General features: G+C 46.3%; 1 protein-coding gene across 2 annotated transcripts in view; it reads right to left on the bottom strand.

Moving 5' to 3' along the window:
* The window catches only part of LOC115173789 (septin-7), a 50541-nt gene that overhangs the window by 8852 nt on the left and 20991 nt on the right, over positions 1-20698 (bottom strand). For both annotated transcript variants that reach the window (XM_029732189.1, XM_029732190.1), the window contains exons 4-7: positions 18934-19040; positions 3939-4039; positions 3638-3772; positions 321-438 (exon numbers count right to left, since the gene is read on the bottom strand). In XM_029732189.1, the coding sequence (XP_029588049.1) occupies positions 321-438; positions 3638-3772; positions 3939-4039; positions 18934-19040 (461 nt within the window). The remainder of the gene's footprint in view (positions 1-320; positions 439-3637; positions 3773-3938; positions 4040-18933; positions 19041-20698) is intronic.

Here is a 20698-nt window from a genome sequence, read left to right as displayed (position 1 = left end):
AGAGAGAGAGAAAGGTGAGAGAGTGGTAGAGTTAATGTGAGTCCTGCTTCCCTCTGGTTATGTATCCATCTAGGCCAACGAGCCACAAACATCAATACTCACTCAGGCTGAAGGGTCAGTCAATACACAGGATGAGAGTGCGCAGCACGTACACACACTCGTTGAGTCACATGCAACAACTGTGCATCACTTATTTATTGCATGTGTTCTCTCCCACAGGAATAGCTTGAATACATGACTAATATCACACCGTCTACATCTGCATTCAGAGAAAGACAAACACACAGGACATGGTGTGGACACAGTGCCCACACACACACCTGCTTCTTGAACTGTTGGCACTCCTCAGGAGTCATTGTGTCCGCTTTGGCGATGAGGGGGATGATGTTCACTTTTTCATGTAACCGCTTCATGAACTCTATATCAAGAGGCTTCAACCTGGAGAGAGAGAGAGAGAGAGAGGTTTTGAGTTTCAACAAGTTCCTTTAATTTAACATGGTCAAGGTGAAGCTTGTTGGCGCTACACCGGAGGGATGGAGAGGGAAGAGGGGTAGAAAAACTCAGATTTCACAGCTTGGCTGACATCGGGTCAAAAAAAACATACAATTTCCTGTTCAGAATGAATCTCCCTCTCCATGGCAGCATCTGGCCCACGATACACTGTAAATCTACTGAGCAGCACAGCACTCTCCTGTTCTGTCTGCCTGAAAACTATTTCATTAAACAGCCATCAAGTTGGTATTTCATACAGAGTTCCAGATTCCAGTGTGTAAAAGTAGATCCTGGGATGTGTAAACAACATTGAATCCTGGCACACAGACAACATGTACAAGTCTATGCTCTGCCTTGGCTGTGGCTAGATTCAACTGTATGTTCAGAAAGTTAGATCAAGAGAGCAGCATGAATCATTGCACTTTGAAAAATGATTGTGTTTCAGTCTCCATTTTGAAAGGTCAGTTAGTGCAAACACACACACGGCCTACACCCCCCCCCCCCCCCACACACACACGGCCTGCCTGCGCGCACACACACACACAGTTGGTAGAGCATGGTGTTTGCAACGCCAGCATGGTGTGTGCAATGCCAGGGTTGTGGGTTCGATTCCCACGGGGGGCCAGTACAAAAAAAAAAATGCATGAAATGAAATGTATGCATTCACTACTGTAAGTCGCTCTGGATAAGAGCGTCTGCTAAATGACTAAAATGTAAATGTACACCCCCCACACACAGCCTGCCTGCCTACACACACAGCCTGCCTGCCTACACACACACACACACACACACACACACACACACACACACAGCCTGCCTGCCTACACACACACACGGCCGGCCTGCCTACACACACACACACACACGGCCTGCCCGCCTACACACACACACACACGGCCTGCCCGCCTACACACATACACACACCCACACACACACACACAGGGCCTGCCCGCCTACACACACCCACACGGCATGCCCGCCTACACACACCCACACGACCTGCCCGCCTACACACACCCACACAGCCTGCCCGCCTGCCTACACACCCACACGGCCTGCCTACACACACCCACACAAGGCCTGCCCGCCTACACACACGCACGGCCTGCTAGAGGTCGACTGACTATGATTTTTCAACGCCGATACCGATTATTGGAGGACCAAATATTTGATCTAACGGGTGGCATCCCTAAGTCTAAATATTGCTGTTACATTGTACAACCTTCAATGTTATGTCATAATTATTTACTATTCTGGCAAATTAATTACGGCCTTTGTTAGGAATAAATGGACTTCACACAGTTCACAATGAGCCAGGCGGCCCAAACTGCTGCATATACCCTGACTGCTTGCGCGGAACGCAAGAGAAGTGACACAATTTCCCTAGTTATAAGAAATTAATGTTAGCAGGCAATATTAACTAAATATGCAGGTTTAAAAATATATATATTTGTGTATTGATTTTAAAGAAAGGCATTGATGTTTATGGTTAGGTACATTGGTGCAACGACAGTGCTAAATCATCACCTGTTTGGCGAAGTAGGCTGTGATTCGATGATAAATTAACAGGCACCGCATCGATTATATGCAACGCATGACAAGCTAGATAAACTAGTAATATCATCAACCATGTGTAGTTAACTAGTGATTATGCTAAGATTGATTGTTTTTTATAAGATAAGTTTAATGCTAGCTAGCAACTTACCTTGGCTTCTTGCTGCCCTCGCGTAACAGGTAGTCAGCCTGCCATGCAGGCTCCTCGTGGAGTGCAATGTAAGGCAGGTGGTTAGAGCTGGACTAGTAACCGGAAGGTTGCAAAAACGAATCCCGAGCTGACAAGGTAAAAATCTGTCGTTCTGCCCCTGAACAAGGCAGTTCAGTTCACTGTAACTAGGCCGTCATTGAAAATAAGAATTTGTTCTTAACTGACTTGCCTAGTTAAATAAAAGGTGTAAAAAAATAAAAAATATCGGCCACAATCGGTGCCCAAAAACACAGATTTCCGATTTTCAAGTTTTCATGACATCGGCCCTAATTAATCGGCCATTCCGATTAATCGGTCGACCTCTACTGCCTACACACCCACCCCCACACGGCCTGCCTACACACCCACCCCCACACGGCCTGCCTACACACCCACCCCCACACGGCCTGCCTACACACCCACACGGCCTGCCTACACACCTACCCCCACACGGCCTGCATACACACCCACCCCCACACGGCCTGCATACACACCCACCCCCACACGGCCTGCCTACACACCCACCCCCACACGGCCTGCCTACACACCCACCCCCACAGGGCCTGCCTACACACCTACCCCCACACGGCCTGCCTACACACCTACCCCCACACCCACCCCCACACGGCCTGCCTACACACCGCTCTCTGCCCTCAGTCCAGCTGTGCTGGTAATGTGCTGCGTGTCCCATGGGGACAGAGGAAGAGACAAATGTTAACTGTCAATGGAGCCATACGGGGCTAGTCCGCTTGGATGACCACAGACTGCTACCAGCCAGCCAGGAACAATAGAGACCAGAACAAGGACTTGGTCAGAGATACAGGCACACTTTGGGCCAAGACAGAGGAACACCGGCATCCAAATGGAGAGTGCTGGCCTGTCAAATCACCCTTTGTTTATGGGGAGCACAGCGCAGCCCACAGTAGAGATCCAACAGCAGGGCCAGCTGTGTGGAGCAGAGCAGAGGACAGAGAGGAGCCAAGATACAGAGATGAGAAACAGCCTCCAACAAAGTGAACCCAGGAGAAGAGAGATTACCTAAATGTTGTCCCGGTGTGCATCTCAGCAGCCCCAGTAAAGGGGGGGGGGGGGGGGGGGGGGGAGACTGACAGTTGTACTTCTCACCAGGGGCAGGAGGGTGGATGACCAGCTAGCATCATGTAAACAGTCTTAGGCTACACAGTTGTACTACCGATTTCTTCCCCTGACCAATACACCGTCTAGTCTGCCCTGATAGGGAACAGTCAAGAGCATCAAGAACATGCTCAATCTCAAATGAGAGGGGGAAACACTTTTCTTCCCCCGTGGAGAAGAATTATTCACAGTTTGAGAAGCGGCAGGGACTAAATTTAAACTATCATAGTGTTTCAAGAATGACACCATTCCAGCTGCAGTACCTACCCGTGTCCAGAGGGGGCAATGAAGTAGAGGCAGCAGTGCACTCTGTTGTCAGGCATCTGCCGTCTGTTGACCCGGGACTCTGAGTTGAGATAATCCTCAAACTTACTGTCGATGTGATCGATAACTGGCTGCCAGCTTTATAAGAGAGCAGAGCACAGACATTACTCAATTACTCAATATGTAATGTAGAATATACACATTCAGAAAGAGATATAGGGCAGGCTTGGCTAGCCAGTCAGTTGGCAAGTCAGTCGGTCAGCAAGCAGATCACTCGGTCAGCCAGCCTCCTAGTCAGACGTACCAGTTACTGTTGTCGACAGCGTCCCCGAACCCTGGCGTGTCAACGATGGTGAGAAGCAGCTGAACTCCTCCTTCCTTTACCAGCACCTTAGACTGCTCCACCTGAGATTGTAGAGAAGACTAAATAATTATAACAAAGACATGTAGAAATTCAGCACAGAATCATGGTGAACTTTAAAAAAAACACCATGACATCAATCTCTCTCCATTTACGGTTCATTTGAATAGGGACTTGTACAAACAGATGCACTGAAAAAAGAATCCTCCGATGTGTTGCGCCATAGTGTGTATAACTTGCGCTAATCTATGCTAATCATGACAGTTTGCAGTCTCGCCACCTCCGAGCACTCCTCTGTTGAGGGGGATGGGCTCAGATTCAGGGGCTTGGTCAGGGGGTCTGACATAGTCCTTTCCTTTCATCTTTATCTAGAAAATATCTGTTTGGAGAAGTTAGCTAACCATCAAACTACAAAAGCCCAGGTGAAAAGAAATGTGGTTTTGCCAAATATAAATCACAGATAGAGATAGACTTGTTGAGGGTTGACAGCCAGGCAGACTGAGGATGAATCCATCAACAGGGTCTTAGACGATCTTTGACCTTAGACCCAGAGAGAGCTCTAGTAATATTTGACCTTAGACCCAGAGAGAGCTCTAGTAATATTTGACCTTAGACCCAGAGAGAGCGCTAGTAATATTTGACCTTAGACCCAGAGAGAGCGCTAGTAATATTTGGCTGCCTACCTGGAGTGTCCAATACAGGGTGTATCTAGCAGATTGCACCTAGCAGATTGCAGTGGCCTCTTAGCTGACCAGAGCTTTAACCAGCAGGCGGTCCAGACCAAACCTTGTGATTAGCAGATGAGCTGCACTTCAATGATTTAATCAGGAGGAACATATGAAGGCCTGCAGTGTTCCGCTCAGATCACAATGGAAGGCATTGTGTGTGTGTTAAAGCAGCTCTGTGTACAGTAAGCAAGCTCTGCTTCAGCAGTTGTACACAGGCCAACATAAAAGACTACTATACCTCATTTGCTTTCACACACACACCGGGATGTACATTGTGATATAAACAACCTTACCATCCCTTTGTTTCCCTAATGACATACTTCATTGCTGTAGGACCATTTCGAGAAGGCCAGCCCAGCCAGCAGCCCATAGTTTCTCAAAGAGCAGCACATTTGGGTTTAACCTCAGCAGCTAAACTGAGCTGTCACCTTCCACTTAGAAAGCATGTAGAATGCCCGTGGTTTAGGCCTGAGGCTGGGTTACGGCTGCTCTACCTCCACCCCACCCGCTGGGCCCGAGCTAAAGGCTTCCTCTCCCCCACACAGCCCCACTGTGGGCTGGCCACCCTCTGTGGCTGGCCACCCAATTATGGAGTAACATTTTAGGCTTGAACAAATATTGTTTTGCAATTCTGACCTACAATAATACCTTTCAGAGTTTTGTCAGTTTCATCTCACTAACAAAACAAACGTACAGCGGCCTGTGAGGAGTGCTATGCGAACAAGCATAACATGTATTTAAAAAAAACGTACGTCAGGGAAACCGGAGAGGTATCCTACACGTTTTCAAGTTTAAAGTCTCTGTTACTCCTCAGTTGAGTTTACTTCACCTTTAGGTAGCTAATGTAATGGATTTGTTTGCCAGCTCAAGTCTAGATAGCACTAGCTGTATTATGCCTACAACAGTGAAGTTTGAGTCTGCTAGGTGTATCTCTATAGCATGGGCATGACGTGGACATCCCTATGCATGCACCAGATCAAAATATGACTAATTCGGGCTTCTGGTTGAGCAATGTAGAAATAAGTCGTACGAGGTCTCTTCTCCGACAACTTTTGTAAATAATCCTCAATTTCGCCGAAATTCATACTTGTCATGACTTCAAAAGTTATCTTAATTACCTAGTAATAGAGCGTACCTAAGTTGGCATGAGCAAACCAGTCACATGCTTCAGCTAAAATGGCTACCACTCCACCTTCATTGAAGGCTTCAATAGCCACTCCGGGTGATACGGCTAACCCGATAACACTGGAGATCCTTGTCAGAGAGCTGGCGAAATCGCGTGAAAGTTTGGCAGCAGAACTCACCGAATTCCTGAATAACTCACTGGCGGCTGCACTGGCTCCAATTCAGGCAACCGTGGAAACCATCCGGGGTTCTGTGGCATCTCACACTGGTCGAAGTTGAGGCCGGGCTCTCTGGCCACAGCGACCAACTCACTACGCTGGAAACCAGGCTTGACGATGTGGCTGCCGCCAACAAGTCTCTGCAGCTACAAGTGGAGGATTTGATTTCACATTCAAAACACCAGAATACGTGATTGGACTGCCAGAGGATTCTGAGACAGGATATCCAACCCAGTTTATTGTGGAGCTGTTCAAGGAAGTTTTGGGCGATGAGGCTTTTTCCAATCTCCCTGAACTTGATAAAGCCCACTGCAGCCTAGCACCGAAACGTTGCCCAGGCGGCCGACCGCATCCTATCGATACAAAGAAAAGGAGCTTGTCCTTCGGTGGGCAAGGGAACATGGCAACATCACTTTCGAAGGCCACAAGATCAAGTTCTACCAGGATTTCAGTTCTAGCCTGGCGAAGAAACGCGCCCCATTCAACGACATCGAGTCCAAGTCCAACTTCGGCCAGTGTGGGCTGATTTATCCTGCCCGGCTTTGTGTCACCTTTAACGGCGAGGTCCATTTTTTTTTTAATCCTGAAGAAGCCGAGTCATACCGACAGCGCATACATTGCATGCCTGAAATAAATTGAATCCCTGAATTGGGATGATTTCTCACCTGTCTGTATTATGTGAGTAACGTTAGTTCTAGTGACAGTGTGGACACTAGGCTACATACATCTATGGCCATCTATCGATCCGTTTCTCGTGAAACAATCCTATGCTAAAGTTTGCTGGCTACAGTAGGTATGTTTGAAGCAGTACATAATTTGTTTCTGTTGTTGACAATGACATACTATACTGTCTCACTGCTCTTTAAAACTTCCATTTGATCTTGTTTAGTTAGTTAAATCAAAGACAATTGCTGGTAAAAGCGCAGCATTTTGATTTATTTCATGTTACTAAGGCTTTGAACTTGCTGCTCCACTAATGGCAATCTATAGCCTACATTGCAGTTTGGCAGCCTTTAGGTCATTTTGGATACCAATGTTACTAGCTAGTGAGACACCGATCCTTTCCACCAATATTTGTGTATATACATTTTTCATTGGGGTCTGCTTGATATACTATATGGACACTCTGAACTACTGTGGTTTACGTTGGCCATGATTGGTGATGTTGGTCACTGACGGTGTTCAGTTACATTCACTTTATCTTGGACTCCACTACGACATTGGAGTCTAATACTATCACTCTCTTCCAATTGTACTCGTTTAATTGTTGCACTAGCTGAAGAGTTTAGACCCACGGTTCGTTAGCTTAATTGTCCATATCCAAAATGCTAAATTGTCCGTTTGTATACTTTTATTGAAACTACTTTGTTTTTTTAAGATAGAGCCCTTCTCCCCTCAGTAAAAACTACAGAATATTCAGCGATAGTGATTTCGGACCATTCCCCCCACATTCTGGACTTCGCACTTACTCCGAATACAAAAAAAAATGTTGAATTGGAGATTTAAGCCTTCCCTGTAGCTCAGTTGGTAGAGCATGGCGTTTGCAACGCCAGGGTTGTGGGTTCGATTCCCACGGGGGGCCAGCACAGAAAAAAAAAAAAAATGTATGAAATGTATGCATTCACTACTGTAAGTCGCTCTGGATAAGAGCGTCTGCTAAATAACTAAAATGTAAATGTAAAAAAATTTAACACGGGCCAATTGTCAAACAAAGAATTCTGTGACTTAATTTTGACCAACATAGATGTATTCATTAAAACAAATAAAAATTATGACACCTCCCCTTCTCTTCTTTGGGAGACTTTCAAAGGTGTATTATGGGGAAAGATCATTTCTTACAATGCTCATTATGTCAAACAAAGAAAACTGAAACATCAGGAAATGGGGGACTCAATCCTGGAAATAGACCGGCAATCTTCAACTTCACCATCCCCTGAATTATATGCAGAGAGGCAGAAACTTCAAACTCAATTTAATCTGCTTTCCACTGATAGAGTTTCTGTTGCAACAAACAAAGGAGACGTACTACGAATATGGTGACAAGGCCAGCCGCCTTTTGGCACACCAACTTAAACGCCAGTCAGCATCTCATCTCATCTGTCAGGCATATGACTCCTCCCGTAATCCTACAAGTGATCCCTCTAATACCAATTCAACTTTCGTGTCATTTTATTCTAACCTCTACAAATCCGAACCCCCATCAGATAATACGGCTATGGACAACTTTTTAGATATCAATGGATGGGATATCCCAAGTTATGGACCCGAGTAAAGTTCTGGACAACCCTCTGCATCTTGATGAGATAACAAAGGGTCTAAAGTTAATGCAAAGTGGCAAGGCCCCAGGCCCTGATGGCTTCCCTGTTGATTTTTACAAAACATTCTCAGATCAACTCACCCCATTACTATTAGATATGTTCACCGACTCGTTATCACAGGACTCTCTCCCCCCGATGCTAACCCAAGCCTCCATCTCACTTATACTTAAGAAAGATAAAGATCCGGCGGAATGCGGTATTTGCCCACTTCCATTTTTGAACGCTGATGTTAAATTATTAGGTTCTAGCATGCCGGTTGGAACCCTGCCTTCAGGATGTCATATCTGATGATCAGCTTTTGAACATTATCACCACGAAATTGTTGTTTCTCTTGATGTGGAGAAGGATTGGGATTGGTGGAGTGGGATAATTTAAGATTTTGGGAAGATTTCGTTTGGGTTCAATTTCATCTCATAGATACGTCTGCTCTATTCTGCTCCTACGGCTAGCTTACACACCAAATCTCAACCTTCAAAATACTTCCCCCTCTCCAGAGGGACCCGTCAAGGGTGCCCTATGTCCCTGCTCCTTTTAACTCTTGCAATAGAACCGCTTTCCTTGGCCTTAAAATTATCACCATCATTCACTGGAATCCACCGAGCTGGTGAAGAGCACAATATGTCAATGTATGCAGATGATCTACTAAACTCAGCAAAAAAAGAAACGTCCCTTTTTCAGGACCCTGTCTTTCAAAGATAATTCGTAAAAATCCAAATAACTTCAAAGATCTTCATTGTAAAGGGTTTAAACAGTGTTTCCCATGCTTGTTCAATGAACCGTAAACAATTAATTTACATGCACCTGTTGAACAGTCATTAAGACACTAACAGCTTACAGACGTGCCTTAGGCATGCTGCAAGGAGGCATGAGGACTGCAGATGTGGCCAAGGCAATGAATTGCAATGTCCGTACTGTGAGACGCCTAAGACAGTGCTACAGGGAGACAGGACAGACAGCTGATCGTCCTCGCAGTGGCAGACCACGTGTAACAACACCTGCACAGGATCGGTACATCACACCTGCGGGACAGGTACAGGATGGCAACAACAACTGCCCGAGTTACACCAGGAACGCACAATCCCTCCATCAGTGCTCAGACTGTCCGCAATAGGCTGAACTGAGGGCTTGTAGGCCTGTTGTAAGGCAGGTCCTCACCAGACATCACCGGCAACAACGTCGCCTATGGGCACAAACCCACCGTCGCTGGACCAGACAGGACTGGCAAAAAGTGCTCTTCACTGACGAGTTGCGATTTTGTCTCACCAGGGGTGATGGTCGGATTCGTGTTTATCGTCGAAGGAATGAGCGTTACACCGAGGCCTGTACTCTGGAGTGGGATCGATTTGGAGGTGGAGGGTCCATCATGGTCTGGGGCGGTGTGTCAAAGCATCATTGGACTGAGCTTGTTGTCATTGCAGGCAATCTCAACGCTGTGCACTACAGGGAAGACATCCCTCATGTGGTACCCTTCCTGCAGGCTCATCCTGACATGACCCTCCAGCATGACAATGCCACCAGCCATACTGCTCATTCTGTGTGTGATTTCCTGCAAGACAAGAATGTCCGTGATCTTTCATGGCCAGCGAAGAGCCCGGATCTCAATCCCATTGAGCACGTCTGGGACCGGTTGGATCGGAGGGTGAGGGCTAGGGCCATTTCCCCCCAGAAATGTCCGGGAACTTGCAGGTGCCTTGCTGGAAGAGTGGGGTAACATCTCACAGCAAGAACTGGCAAATCTGGTGCAGTCCATGAGAAGGAGATGCACTGCAGTACTTAATGCAGCTGGTGGCCACACCAGATACCCCCTTTGTTCAGGGACACATTATTAAATTTCTGTTAGTCACTTGTCTGTGGAACTTGTTCAGTTTATGTCTCAGTTGTTGAATCTTATGTTCATACAAAAATGTACATGTTAAGTTTGCTGAAAATAAACACAGTTGACAGTGAGAGGACATTTCTTTTTTTGTGTGTATATATAAATACAAATTATTTTTTAAATAGCTTTTTTTTTGGTCCTCCAATAATCAGTATCGGTTTTGAAAATTCATAATTGTCGACCTCTAATAATGCATGGCCTAACAATTGAAGAAAAATACTGCCAACTTTGTTCATTTGAATAATGAAATGTCTACTTCAGACAACCATGCTTGACCCAGAACACCCGTTGTCTGTAGCATAGGACAGGTCATGATGGGTTCTTCTTAAGTATGTTTTGAAAACACTGATGACATGCGGGGCTCTACAGTACGATCATTTGTTTTGCATATGCGCCTAAATATTTGACTGTACATCCTGGAATGTGAATTTAGGAGCACCAGTGCGTCTATAAAAATGTGAGGGTTAGTATCAAGTATGTTACTTGTGTGCGCCTACATTTGTCAACTTAGGCGCACACATGCTCCTTGTAAAAAAAGGTCAGCGTAGAAGCCCTGATATGTTGCATGTGTGAACCACTGTGTGTATGTTCCAGCCAAAGAACAGCTTAACTACCAACTGCAGGGAAAACGATGGGATGAGGTAAAAAACGGTTTGTTAATATAAATGCCCAGGCAATAAATCTACAGAGGAGTCGGTTGACAAGAGTCACTCAATCGTTAGCGCTGGAATGCACACAGCTTTTTTATAGGGCAGCGTGATGACACGTCTGTCCCCCCACCCTAGCCAGACACTGACCCCTGGAGCTGGTGGGCCAGAGGATTCTTTACTGTGTGTGAGATGCTGACCTCATCCATTAAACCCTGCTAGAACGCAGCTGTTCATTCCAGCTCACACTGTGTGTGTGTGTGTGTGTGTGTGTGTGTGTGTGTGTGTGTGTGCGCGCTGCTGTCCCTGAGCTCCGTGACCTTCTGTCACAGGAATCGAGACGGCACATTGAGATCCACCCGTCTGTTTTCTTGACCTCTGACTTCTCACGCCAGCTGCTGCTGGCGACTGGTGGAGATACATAAACCTCAACCAGGTCCTCTAATCACCAGAGTAGGACTTTCTCCTTCCCTACTCTCTCTCGCTCCCTCACTCCCTTCTAGTCTGTCTTGTTGTAACTAAAACAGGTTACAGATATCTTCTTAGGCACCACCATAGCATCGATTGACAGTGGCAAAAAAAAGAAAAAAAAAAAGTTTCATTCATGCTGTTCAACCGACTGCACCCTTTACAGTGTCATGAACGATGCTAGTGTGAGATGCTGAATGGATAAAACAACCGACTGCACCCTTTACAGTGTCATGAACGATGCTAGTGTGAGATGCTGAATGGATAAAACAACAGACATGGCCCACTCCCTGTCTGGAATGAGTTAGAGATGGTACTAAACAGTGTAATGGTAGGAGAAGGATCAGTGCTGAGTAAACAGCTAGGAAAGAATCTGCAAACAGACTTTCAATCCCTCCCTCCTCTCTTCCTTCTCGCTCTCCCTACCCCCTCTCTCCCTTTCCCTCTTATCCCCCTGCTCTCTTGCTCCCGCTCTGTACCTCCCTCTCCTTAACAGAGTGAGTCATGCCTCTAAGCGACTGACCACAATGACCTCACAGACAGACATGGAAGAGGCATCCAACACTGACCGCTTCCGCCACACTCCTCTCTGCTACGGTTGGTTGGCTCAGCTGTGTCATATCACAGGCTGGCACAGACAGATATTAGCATGCTAAGCGCTAGCCTCATCTGCCTAGTCTCCTCCTCTCATACCCTCTACATCTGTTAATGACCCACACAGACGCCTGTCCTAGCCTGGTTCAGATTTGTTCAGTTCAGTTGGCTGAACAGCACGAACACATCTGGAACCAGGCTAGCCCAGTCCCTTCAATAACACAAACAATATAGCATAGCCCTCATCACCCCAAGGTCTTCAGGCCTCCAAACAGCTCTGGATGGATCCCGGAGGGTGTGTTGTTCATTACCCAACCAATACATTCCATTGGGTTTCATCACATCACTCTGGCTCGACTGGGAAACAAAAGACACCACAGTTATGTGAAATCTCAGTTTGTGGTTCCTGGAGAGAAGAAAAACGGAAAAAAGAAGGCTTTATTCATTCTTCCTTTCTTCCCCTCCTCCTCTAGGATAAACAAGCGTAGAGTTCCCACCAGCAACTCTTCCCTTCTGGGATCCTGACCCAGCCAAGTTTATCAGGAAACCTCTGGAATAATGTTCACTATTGAAGCCAAACGATGCAGAGGAAACACAGACACTCACACACTCTAATCTCGTTTAAACTTTAAGTACTTAAGGATGTGTAATGCACAGGTAAACAAATTGGTGGGTGCTGGACTTAGTGGAGATTTAGACTGTAGTGTTGAGAGGAATCACTCGCGAGATGAAACAAGTCAAGAGAAGCCCCTTAAAATGCCCAAGCTTCTGTGGGTGTAAGCTAGCCACATAGAATACCACACACACCCAGGCAGAGGCTGTTTCTATTGGCAGTGAATCACAGAAACAGGATCACTTTCATGCAACTTCAAAAAGGGAGGTACAATACAATGTGGTTAATCCTCCATGGAGGATGTTTCTATTAAGTCTGAAAGCTTGATAGCACTCCTGCCGCACACCTACCCTGATGCCGAGTGCCCAGGAGAGGAAGCAGGTCAATGTAGATGGCTAACCATTGATCAAGTGACGTCAACTTCATGAGATGGTAAACCACAAGTCTGGCACCTTCAGTACTACTTCCTGTTACTACTATGACTACTTCCTCTTCTTCAACTGGCATGTAGTGGTGCTCAGAGATCAGATGGAGGATCTCTCCTTCCCCTCTTCCTCCCTCAACCTTCAGATCCAGAACCCTTAGTAAGGACTTGGGACTTTACGGCTAGTGCTGCACAAACAAAGACAAAGAACCCTGGGAAGTCAACCCAGGAACAGAGAATAGGTTGGCTGCTTCACTTGTTTTTGTAAGAAATATTCATGTGTTAAAAATTCCAAAACTGTCTATTCAATCAGCTAACATACAGTTCTGACAGACAGTCGTACCCTAAGAGACGTCCATCAAGTCTCTTCACAGTCCCAAAATCAAAAACGCGTCAATGCAAAGCATAGTATTAAATAGAGCCATGATTGCGTGGAACTTCCTGCCATCTCCAAATCACTCAAGCAAACAGCAAAATTAGCTTTAACAAAACCTCTCCTTACTGACCAAATAATAATCAAATAAATAAATCTACTCCGCTCCATTCTGAGAACATCTGGTGTTTGGGTTAAAGATAAGATGTTCCCATGGCACTGAACACAAACAGGCTCTAAGAGAAACAGTGGAGAGAAAAGAACAGAGATATTAGATTTATGTCTCTGTCTTTTTTACCAGATGACGCTAGCTAGAGGCTTTAGCTGGAAGAAACCGATGTTCCCGGTCCCTTTATGAATGGCTCCGCCCCGGTGTGCGTCTTCATTTCTGATGCAGCTCCACCAAGTCACTTCACAGTTGGTGGTGACTATAACGTATAACTAAGTCCAGTATTTTATGTACGGGACCCTTTTCATTTCATGAATGGCTCTGACTCTGTTCAGCGCCACTAAGTTAACTTCACTGCAACCCACTGTATCTGGAGGAGATTCAAATATAACGAAAAGTCATGGCTGTCACGGTTGCTGAGGCAACATATGTATGGGACTCCATTCACTGGGTGAACGCCGCCAATCCTGTGCGACTATGTTGCTTTTTTAAACGAACAACTCCACCAAGGTTACCATTATACCATAAGAGGCCCACTGGGTGGTGTTTCTAACATGTTAGGATTAACTGAAGAGTGTGTACGTGCTGGCCTGTGTGTACGTGCTGGCCTGTGTGTACGTGCTGGCCTGTGTGTACGTGCTGGCCTGTGTGTACGTGCTGGCCTGTGTGTACGTGCTGGCCTGTGTTATTAAGAATGGACTGTTAAGTCTTACGTGTATGAAAGTGTCAATTCATATTTTAAATCAATGTAGCTCGGTCCTTGAGTTACGGTCCATAATGTTCTGTATTACATGTCATGTTTTGTGTGGACCCCAGGGAGAGCAACGGCTGCATTAGCAGCAGCTAATGGGGATCCTAGTAAAATACTACAAATACTAAAACTGACTCATCAGTACACTGAGGATTCCACAGCTATGAAGCAATAGGCTGGTCGGAGTACATTATCCTGGCACGCCTTACCTCTCACAGCCTCCACAGGCACGCCAGGACCAGCCCGATGACATCATTATGACACTATTAACACATGATCCTCACCTACCTTAGCCTGGGTGTTTCTGCTCGCTTGCCAACGCCTTATGGAATTGTTGGCATGATAGAGACTGGCCCCCAGGCTACGCCACTCTGGCCTGTACACAACATTACAAACTGTCATCAATGACAAATCATTCTCCTATTGAGAAACGTTCAAGCCAGGTAGAATGTGTGACTAATAGTGATCTGTCATCGGATAGGTGTGGCGTCATAATATGAGGAACTGTGTGTGTGTGTGTGTGTGTGTGTGTGTGTGTGTGTGTGTGTGTGTGTGTGTGTGTGTGTGTGTGTCTCAGAGGCATGTAGTCCAGCTCTGATAAGAGACCCATGGTTTTATCACCCGTTCAATCATCACAGGAAACAGTCTGTTTGGAGCACCCCTCTGTGCTGTGTGTGCATGGCCAATCCTTTGGCACACACACAAACGAACACGCACTGCAGGCTGTTTTGGGCTTTCAACACCAGGAATTGGCCTGGAGGCCATACTTGACACATTAAATGAGATCCAACGACAGACAGAGCTCTTCAGCCAGTGTGTGTGTGTGTGTGTGGGGGGGGGGGGCCAGGGGCAGAGTTGGGTAACTCATTCAGCAGCTGCAAGCCAAACAGAATAAACCAACAAGACGGGACATTATTGGGAATCCTGTTATTAACATTTGTCTCATTGAAACCTGGGCTCAGATCAGCAAACAGATAACAGGCAGCTCACTCAGCAAAACAGGCCTTTACAAATAGATGTCTGCAGTGGTGTAGACATGTTGCAAAACGGATGTTTTAGAGACACTTGTTTCACAGATGTTTGAATATTCCATATCCAGAAACGTGACAGCGTCAGTGATAAAACTGGACGTGAGAAGAAAAGTATTTCTCAACGTGGTTGAGGAGGCCCCCCCATCTAACAGGGCCGTTAGAGGGCAGTTACCCAGCCCACTGTAGTCTCCAGTGCTTACATGATCACTGATGGAGCTGAACTAGGGCATAAATACTGCGGTGCAGAGATGTTCCAAGACATGAATGAGGTGTTGGCAGGCTCAGTCTCTCTCTGCTATACTGCTGCCGTCCCCGGCCAGGGAGCCAGTCCGTCACAACCTAATCCTCTGTGTGACTGAGTTCTCACACACCTGGCCCATGTACAGTATACACACACACACACACACACACACACACAAACTCATCTATGCTCACATGCCTCTCAAATCACTCACAGACAGACTCATATGCTCACCATTACTCACCCATTCTAAATGCACTCAGAAGCCCAACACACGATTCCTTAGCTAAAAAGAATATATATATTTTGTTTTAAACCTCCAGTGGGCTGGATTGAATGGGCTCGCGGGCTGAATCTGGCCCCCAGGGCGTAGTCTCCCCACCCCTGCTTTAGTCCCTCTCTTTTCCAAAAACAAATCAATGTGACACCCCAGCCTACATGTACAGCACAACTTCCTCTTGGAAATCAGTGTCAGCGATTTGGCAGTGGAGACGGCCAAGCAGGCGTGGGAGAGCCTGGTGAAATGCCACGGTTCTGTGAGTCAAGACTTTAAGGCCTGGTCAACACTAAGACTGACTAAGGGCTCTTAAAGACTGAGGGATTCACAGAGGGAAACACTGAGGGATTCACAGAGGGAAACACTGAGGGATTCACAGAGGGAAACACTGAGGGATTCACAGAGGGAAACACCGAGGGATTCACAGAGGGAAACACTGAGGGAAACACTGAGGGAAACACTGAGGGAAACACTGAGGGAAACACTGAGGGAAACACTGAGGGAAACACTGAGGGAAACACTGAGGGAAACACTGAGGGAAACACTGAGGGAAACACTGAGGGAAACACTGAGGGAAACACTGAGGGAACCAAGGATTAGCTAAAAGGAGAAGAGATTTGATTTATCCTTTATTTTACCAGCGAAGTCACACTCAGATTGAAATCTCTTTTTCAAGAGAGATGAGAGGTGGTAGTGAGAGCAGGTGGTAGTGAGAGCAGGTGGTAGTGAGAGGAGGTGGTAGGGAGAGGAGGTGGTAGTGTCTCTCTCCTGGTTGGAGATCCATAGCGGTGAGAGCAGAGCAGATGGCTCAGTCACACAGCATGGCTCTGGTTGGTGTTTCAGCACACCCCCATAGCTACAACTAGATTAACCCTCTGCTATAGCAGCTCAAACCAGATACTACAGAACATTAATCCTGTAAAGGGAATATAGAGGTTAGACAAAGTAGTAGAGGGAATATCTAATCATACCCACTGTCAATACCACTAGCACCAGTAGAAACACACTAGTTTGGGCCATACAGCACAAGTATAGGAAACTCCCTAATAGCAGATGTTCTGTTATAATATCTCTCAACCACTCCACTGCTTCTCTTTATGAGAATCACACTGAGTGTGTCATAAATCACAGGTAGTGTGGTGTTCTGGTTGTTAACCCCTTGGTTGTTAACCGATTTCCCAGATTGATGGATGAGCCCCAGTCATCAGCGTGAACTAATTTCCTCCTTTCAGACTAGAAAACAAATAGGTCAACCTCTGGCTCTGCACCTTTACAGCTCTCTCTCTGTGTGTGTGTGTGTGTGTGTGTGTGTGTGTGTGTGTGTGTGTGTGTGTACACGCACGCCTCTGGCTCTGCACCTTTACAGCTCTCTCTCTGTGTGTGTGTGTACACGCACCCCTCTGGCTCTGCACCTTTACAGCTCTCTCTCTGTGTGTGTGTGTGTGTGTGTGTGTGTGTGTGTGTGTGTGTGTGTGTGTGTGTGTGTGTGTGTGTGTGTACACACACACACACGCCTCTGGCTCCAGTTTAACAGCAGCGGCCATCAGGCAGCAGGGCCAGTTAGTGCATTTCCCCTGACCGGAACATTACCTTCTGGCTCAGTAGTCAGTACACCCACAGAGAGGAGAGGAGCATGACTCCAGTCATGTACTACTTCTCTATTCCAGCCAAAAACTCCCTGTTGCTGTTTGTTTTGCACACAGTTCCTTTTCCCAGTGGATGAGTCAGTCGCCCACACCTGATATTCTGTATGGTTTCAGCAGTGCTAGACATTCCTCCTAGCCTAAGTAGATAAACTGGTTGCAGGTGTCTTGCCATTCATAGACAGGACGACAGGGCAGCGGTGGTAACAGGTTTTCCTGTCAGTGCATCTACTCTTAAGAGTGGCCTGAAGCCTCCCCAGCAGCATGTCAGAGAGCAGGTATGTAATAGAGGGAGGGCCAGGGCTGTGACATCAATGACCCAGAACAACACAAAAGGGCTGCGTGGGAGCTGTCTGGGGCACACCTGTGATACCACAGCCTGGGGCACCAGCAGTTAACCAGCCCAATGTCAGGGTTAACTTATTCAAGTAGAGCCCAGAGAAACATCTATTACAGGGTCGTGTTCATTAGGGCACACAGTAGCAAAATGTTTTACAACAGAAAAAGAAAAGGAGCATTCAGATAGTAAATCCTTGTTTCTGTAACACCCTGGCCATAGAGGGGTTTTTGTTCTTTATTTTGGTTAGGCCAGGGTGTTACATTGGGTGGGCGTTCTGTTCCTTTCTCTATGTTTTTGTATTTCTTTGTTTTGGGCCGTGTGTGGCTCCCAATCAGGCACAGCTGAAGCTCGTTGTTGCTGATTGGGAGTCACACATAAGGAGCATGTTTTTCCTTTGGGTTTTGTGGGTAATTGTTTTTGTCTAGTGTTTCTGTTGTGTAGAGTTAATCCTGACAGGACTGTTTTGCTGTCGTCTTTTGTTTATTTTTGTAGTGTTCTCTTTTTTCATTAAAACTCTAATGATGAACACATCCTCCACTGCACCTTGGTCTAATTCTGACGACGGCCGTTACAGTTACCTTCTATGTCGGCTGAACATGACCCAGCTCTGCGTCAGACAGATTATGGCCGAACCTACTGGTATGAATTCCTTTAGGCTCCAGCATTATAATAAAGGCTGACTTGGCAGAGTGCCTCAACATCAGATAATATACCAGACTAGGAGGGCAGTTCTGTGGCCAACAGAGGGACTTATGGGTAGTCAGACAGGATGGATACACATTACCTAGCTATCACCCTGCACCTAAAGCAACAGAATGGGGAAACAGCTTGTTTAATGTGGCGAGTGAACTGAAATATTTAACTCCTTTGGGAAAATAAAAAAGTGATTTCCTGTTAAAAGGGAGGGGAACGGGTGAGCCTACTCATTTGTTTAAGCTTACAAAAGAGACAGAAGCATGATAGTGTATTCCAAGAGAGAAACAAGTAGGGTGATGAAAATGAGCTCAAGCTATGGTGCAACAAGCACATCAGATGATCGTCATTGTGTTTCTATCTGTTCCCATTCAAATAAACCAATTAAATAGGATATGGTAGTCTTTACCTGTACTGTCTTCTTGATTCTGTGGGAGGGACCAGGGTATTCAGGAGAATACAAGTCTGTCAGGAAGAGGGAGTTGATCAGTGTTGACTTCCCCAAACCAGATTCACCTAGAGAAAGAGGTGGGGGGAGAGCAAGGGAGAGAAAGGGAGAGATTCATTTTAAAAAGGTGTATTTCACACTGTACTTGTCTTTCTAATCTTTGTTTTCACACTAGACATCTCCAGATGTAGTCCTACGTCCTGCACAATGTTTACAATTCTTTAAAATGCTTCAAACTTTTCAAACAGGAAATCATTCCATTTGAGCTGCCTCAAGTAAAGTGACAAGCTTTAACATGAGAAGGAGAGAGACAGGCGAGGACGGGTGGGGCTGAATATTTTCCTGTCTGCATTTCAGGAATCTAAATCAGGGACTATGATAAGGAAAGCCTAAAAGGCTGGCATAGTCATCATACCTTTACAGTGACCGTCTCACCACAAACTAATTTAGGAAATTTGTCTTGGATAAAATAACAGCTCAATAATCTCTCGTGGAAAGATTCAGATTTTCAGAGAACAATCCCAGGTGCCTCTAGGTAACTCAACACCATCAACAGTATACATAGCAACGGTTGGTGTGGGGACGGGGGGCCAATCAGAGCGGCTGAACAAAGGGAACAGTGTGATGGAACGGGGCGGGGCTGGAGACACATGCTGGGCTGGCACAGAGGACCGCAGCTCACTGCTGTGTGTGTGCGCATCGACCGTGCTGTTTGGCCCAGCATCGATCGACCACTCACTACTGCCAATTAACCAGCTACTAAACGCTTTGTGTGCACCACACAAAAGGAAAGCCCTCTTTCTCCCGCAAACCTTTTAGAAAGAGGTTCTCGACACAGGGTAAATGTTTCCAGCCAGGGCTAGAGCCACACTGACCTCACAATGGAAATGTTGTGGCGGTCGGGCTGTTATGAGAAATGATGTGGATATGATCATCCATGTGGATATTTCTTCAGGATGTAAGTCAGGATTTAGGGCCTACTCCTCTCGCTGAGAGCTGGGTGGTGAAGGGGCGGGTTGTGGTCTTGTGAAAACAGCAAACTGAAATACGCCAGTCTTAAAAAAAATGGCAGCTTGCATTAGGGAAACTATAAACTGACAGAATGCAGGCTCAAGCGGATACAGTGAGTTGGGATTCAGCACTCAATGTCTGTAAAGCTGGTCCAGATACAGAGTCAGAAGCAGCAGAAATGATGAGCAGAGGGGAAGCTTAGCTCTGGTCACAACATTACACATCTGTCTTTGTGGGAGTATGGAGTGAGGAATAGAGGGCAGGAAGGGAATGCAAGGGAGGAGAAAGAAGGATGGCGAGATACCAGCGAACAAGTTGGCTAGTCAGACTACAGAGCCGGGTTTGCTTCTTTGCAGGAGAGGGAGAGATGAAGAAAGGATGGGAAAAAGGGTGAGGGAGGGATATAAGAGCTGATGTAGGTTATTCAGAGCTGGAGTTGCAGAATGTAAGCAAAGAGAGAGGCCTCTTAAATCCTTATGTCATGGAAATGATAATGGGGATATCCCTATACTGGGCTATAGCTGGGGCCTGGGAAGGGATCTCCCTACACTGGGATGGTATCATCAGCACTGGTATGGATGCTACTGGGAATATATGGAGCCCAGACTTCCATTAACAGTAATAGGTGAACGGTCAGTCTCAGAGTCATACAGCTAGAAACCGAAGCTAATTTAGCATTCATAATTTCCACCAGACCAGAGCATGACCATGGCCC

The sequence above is a fragment of the Salmo trutta genome, chromosome 34 (genome assembly GCF_901001165.1).
Source record: "Salmo trutta chromosome 34, fSalTru1.1, whole genome shotgun sequence".
In the NCBI taxonomy this organism is placed as follows: Eukaryota; Metazoa; Chordata; class Actinopteri; order Salmoniformes; family Salmonidae; genus Salmo; species Salmo trutta.
The sequence above is the reverse complement of the archived record's forward strand: the minus strand, read 5'-3'. Positions and strand labels throughout refer to the sequence as shown.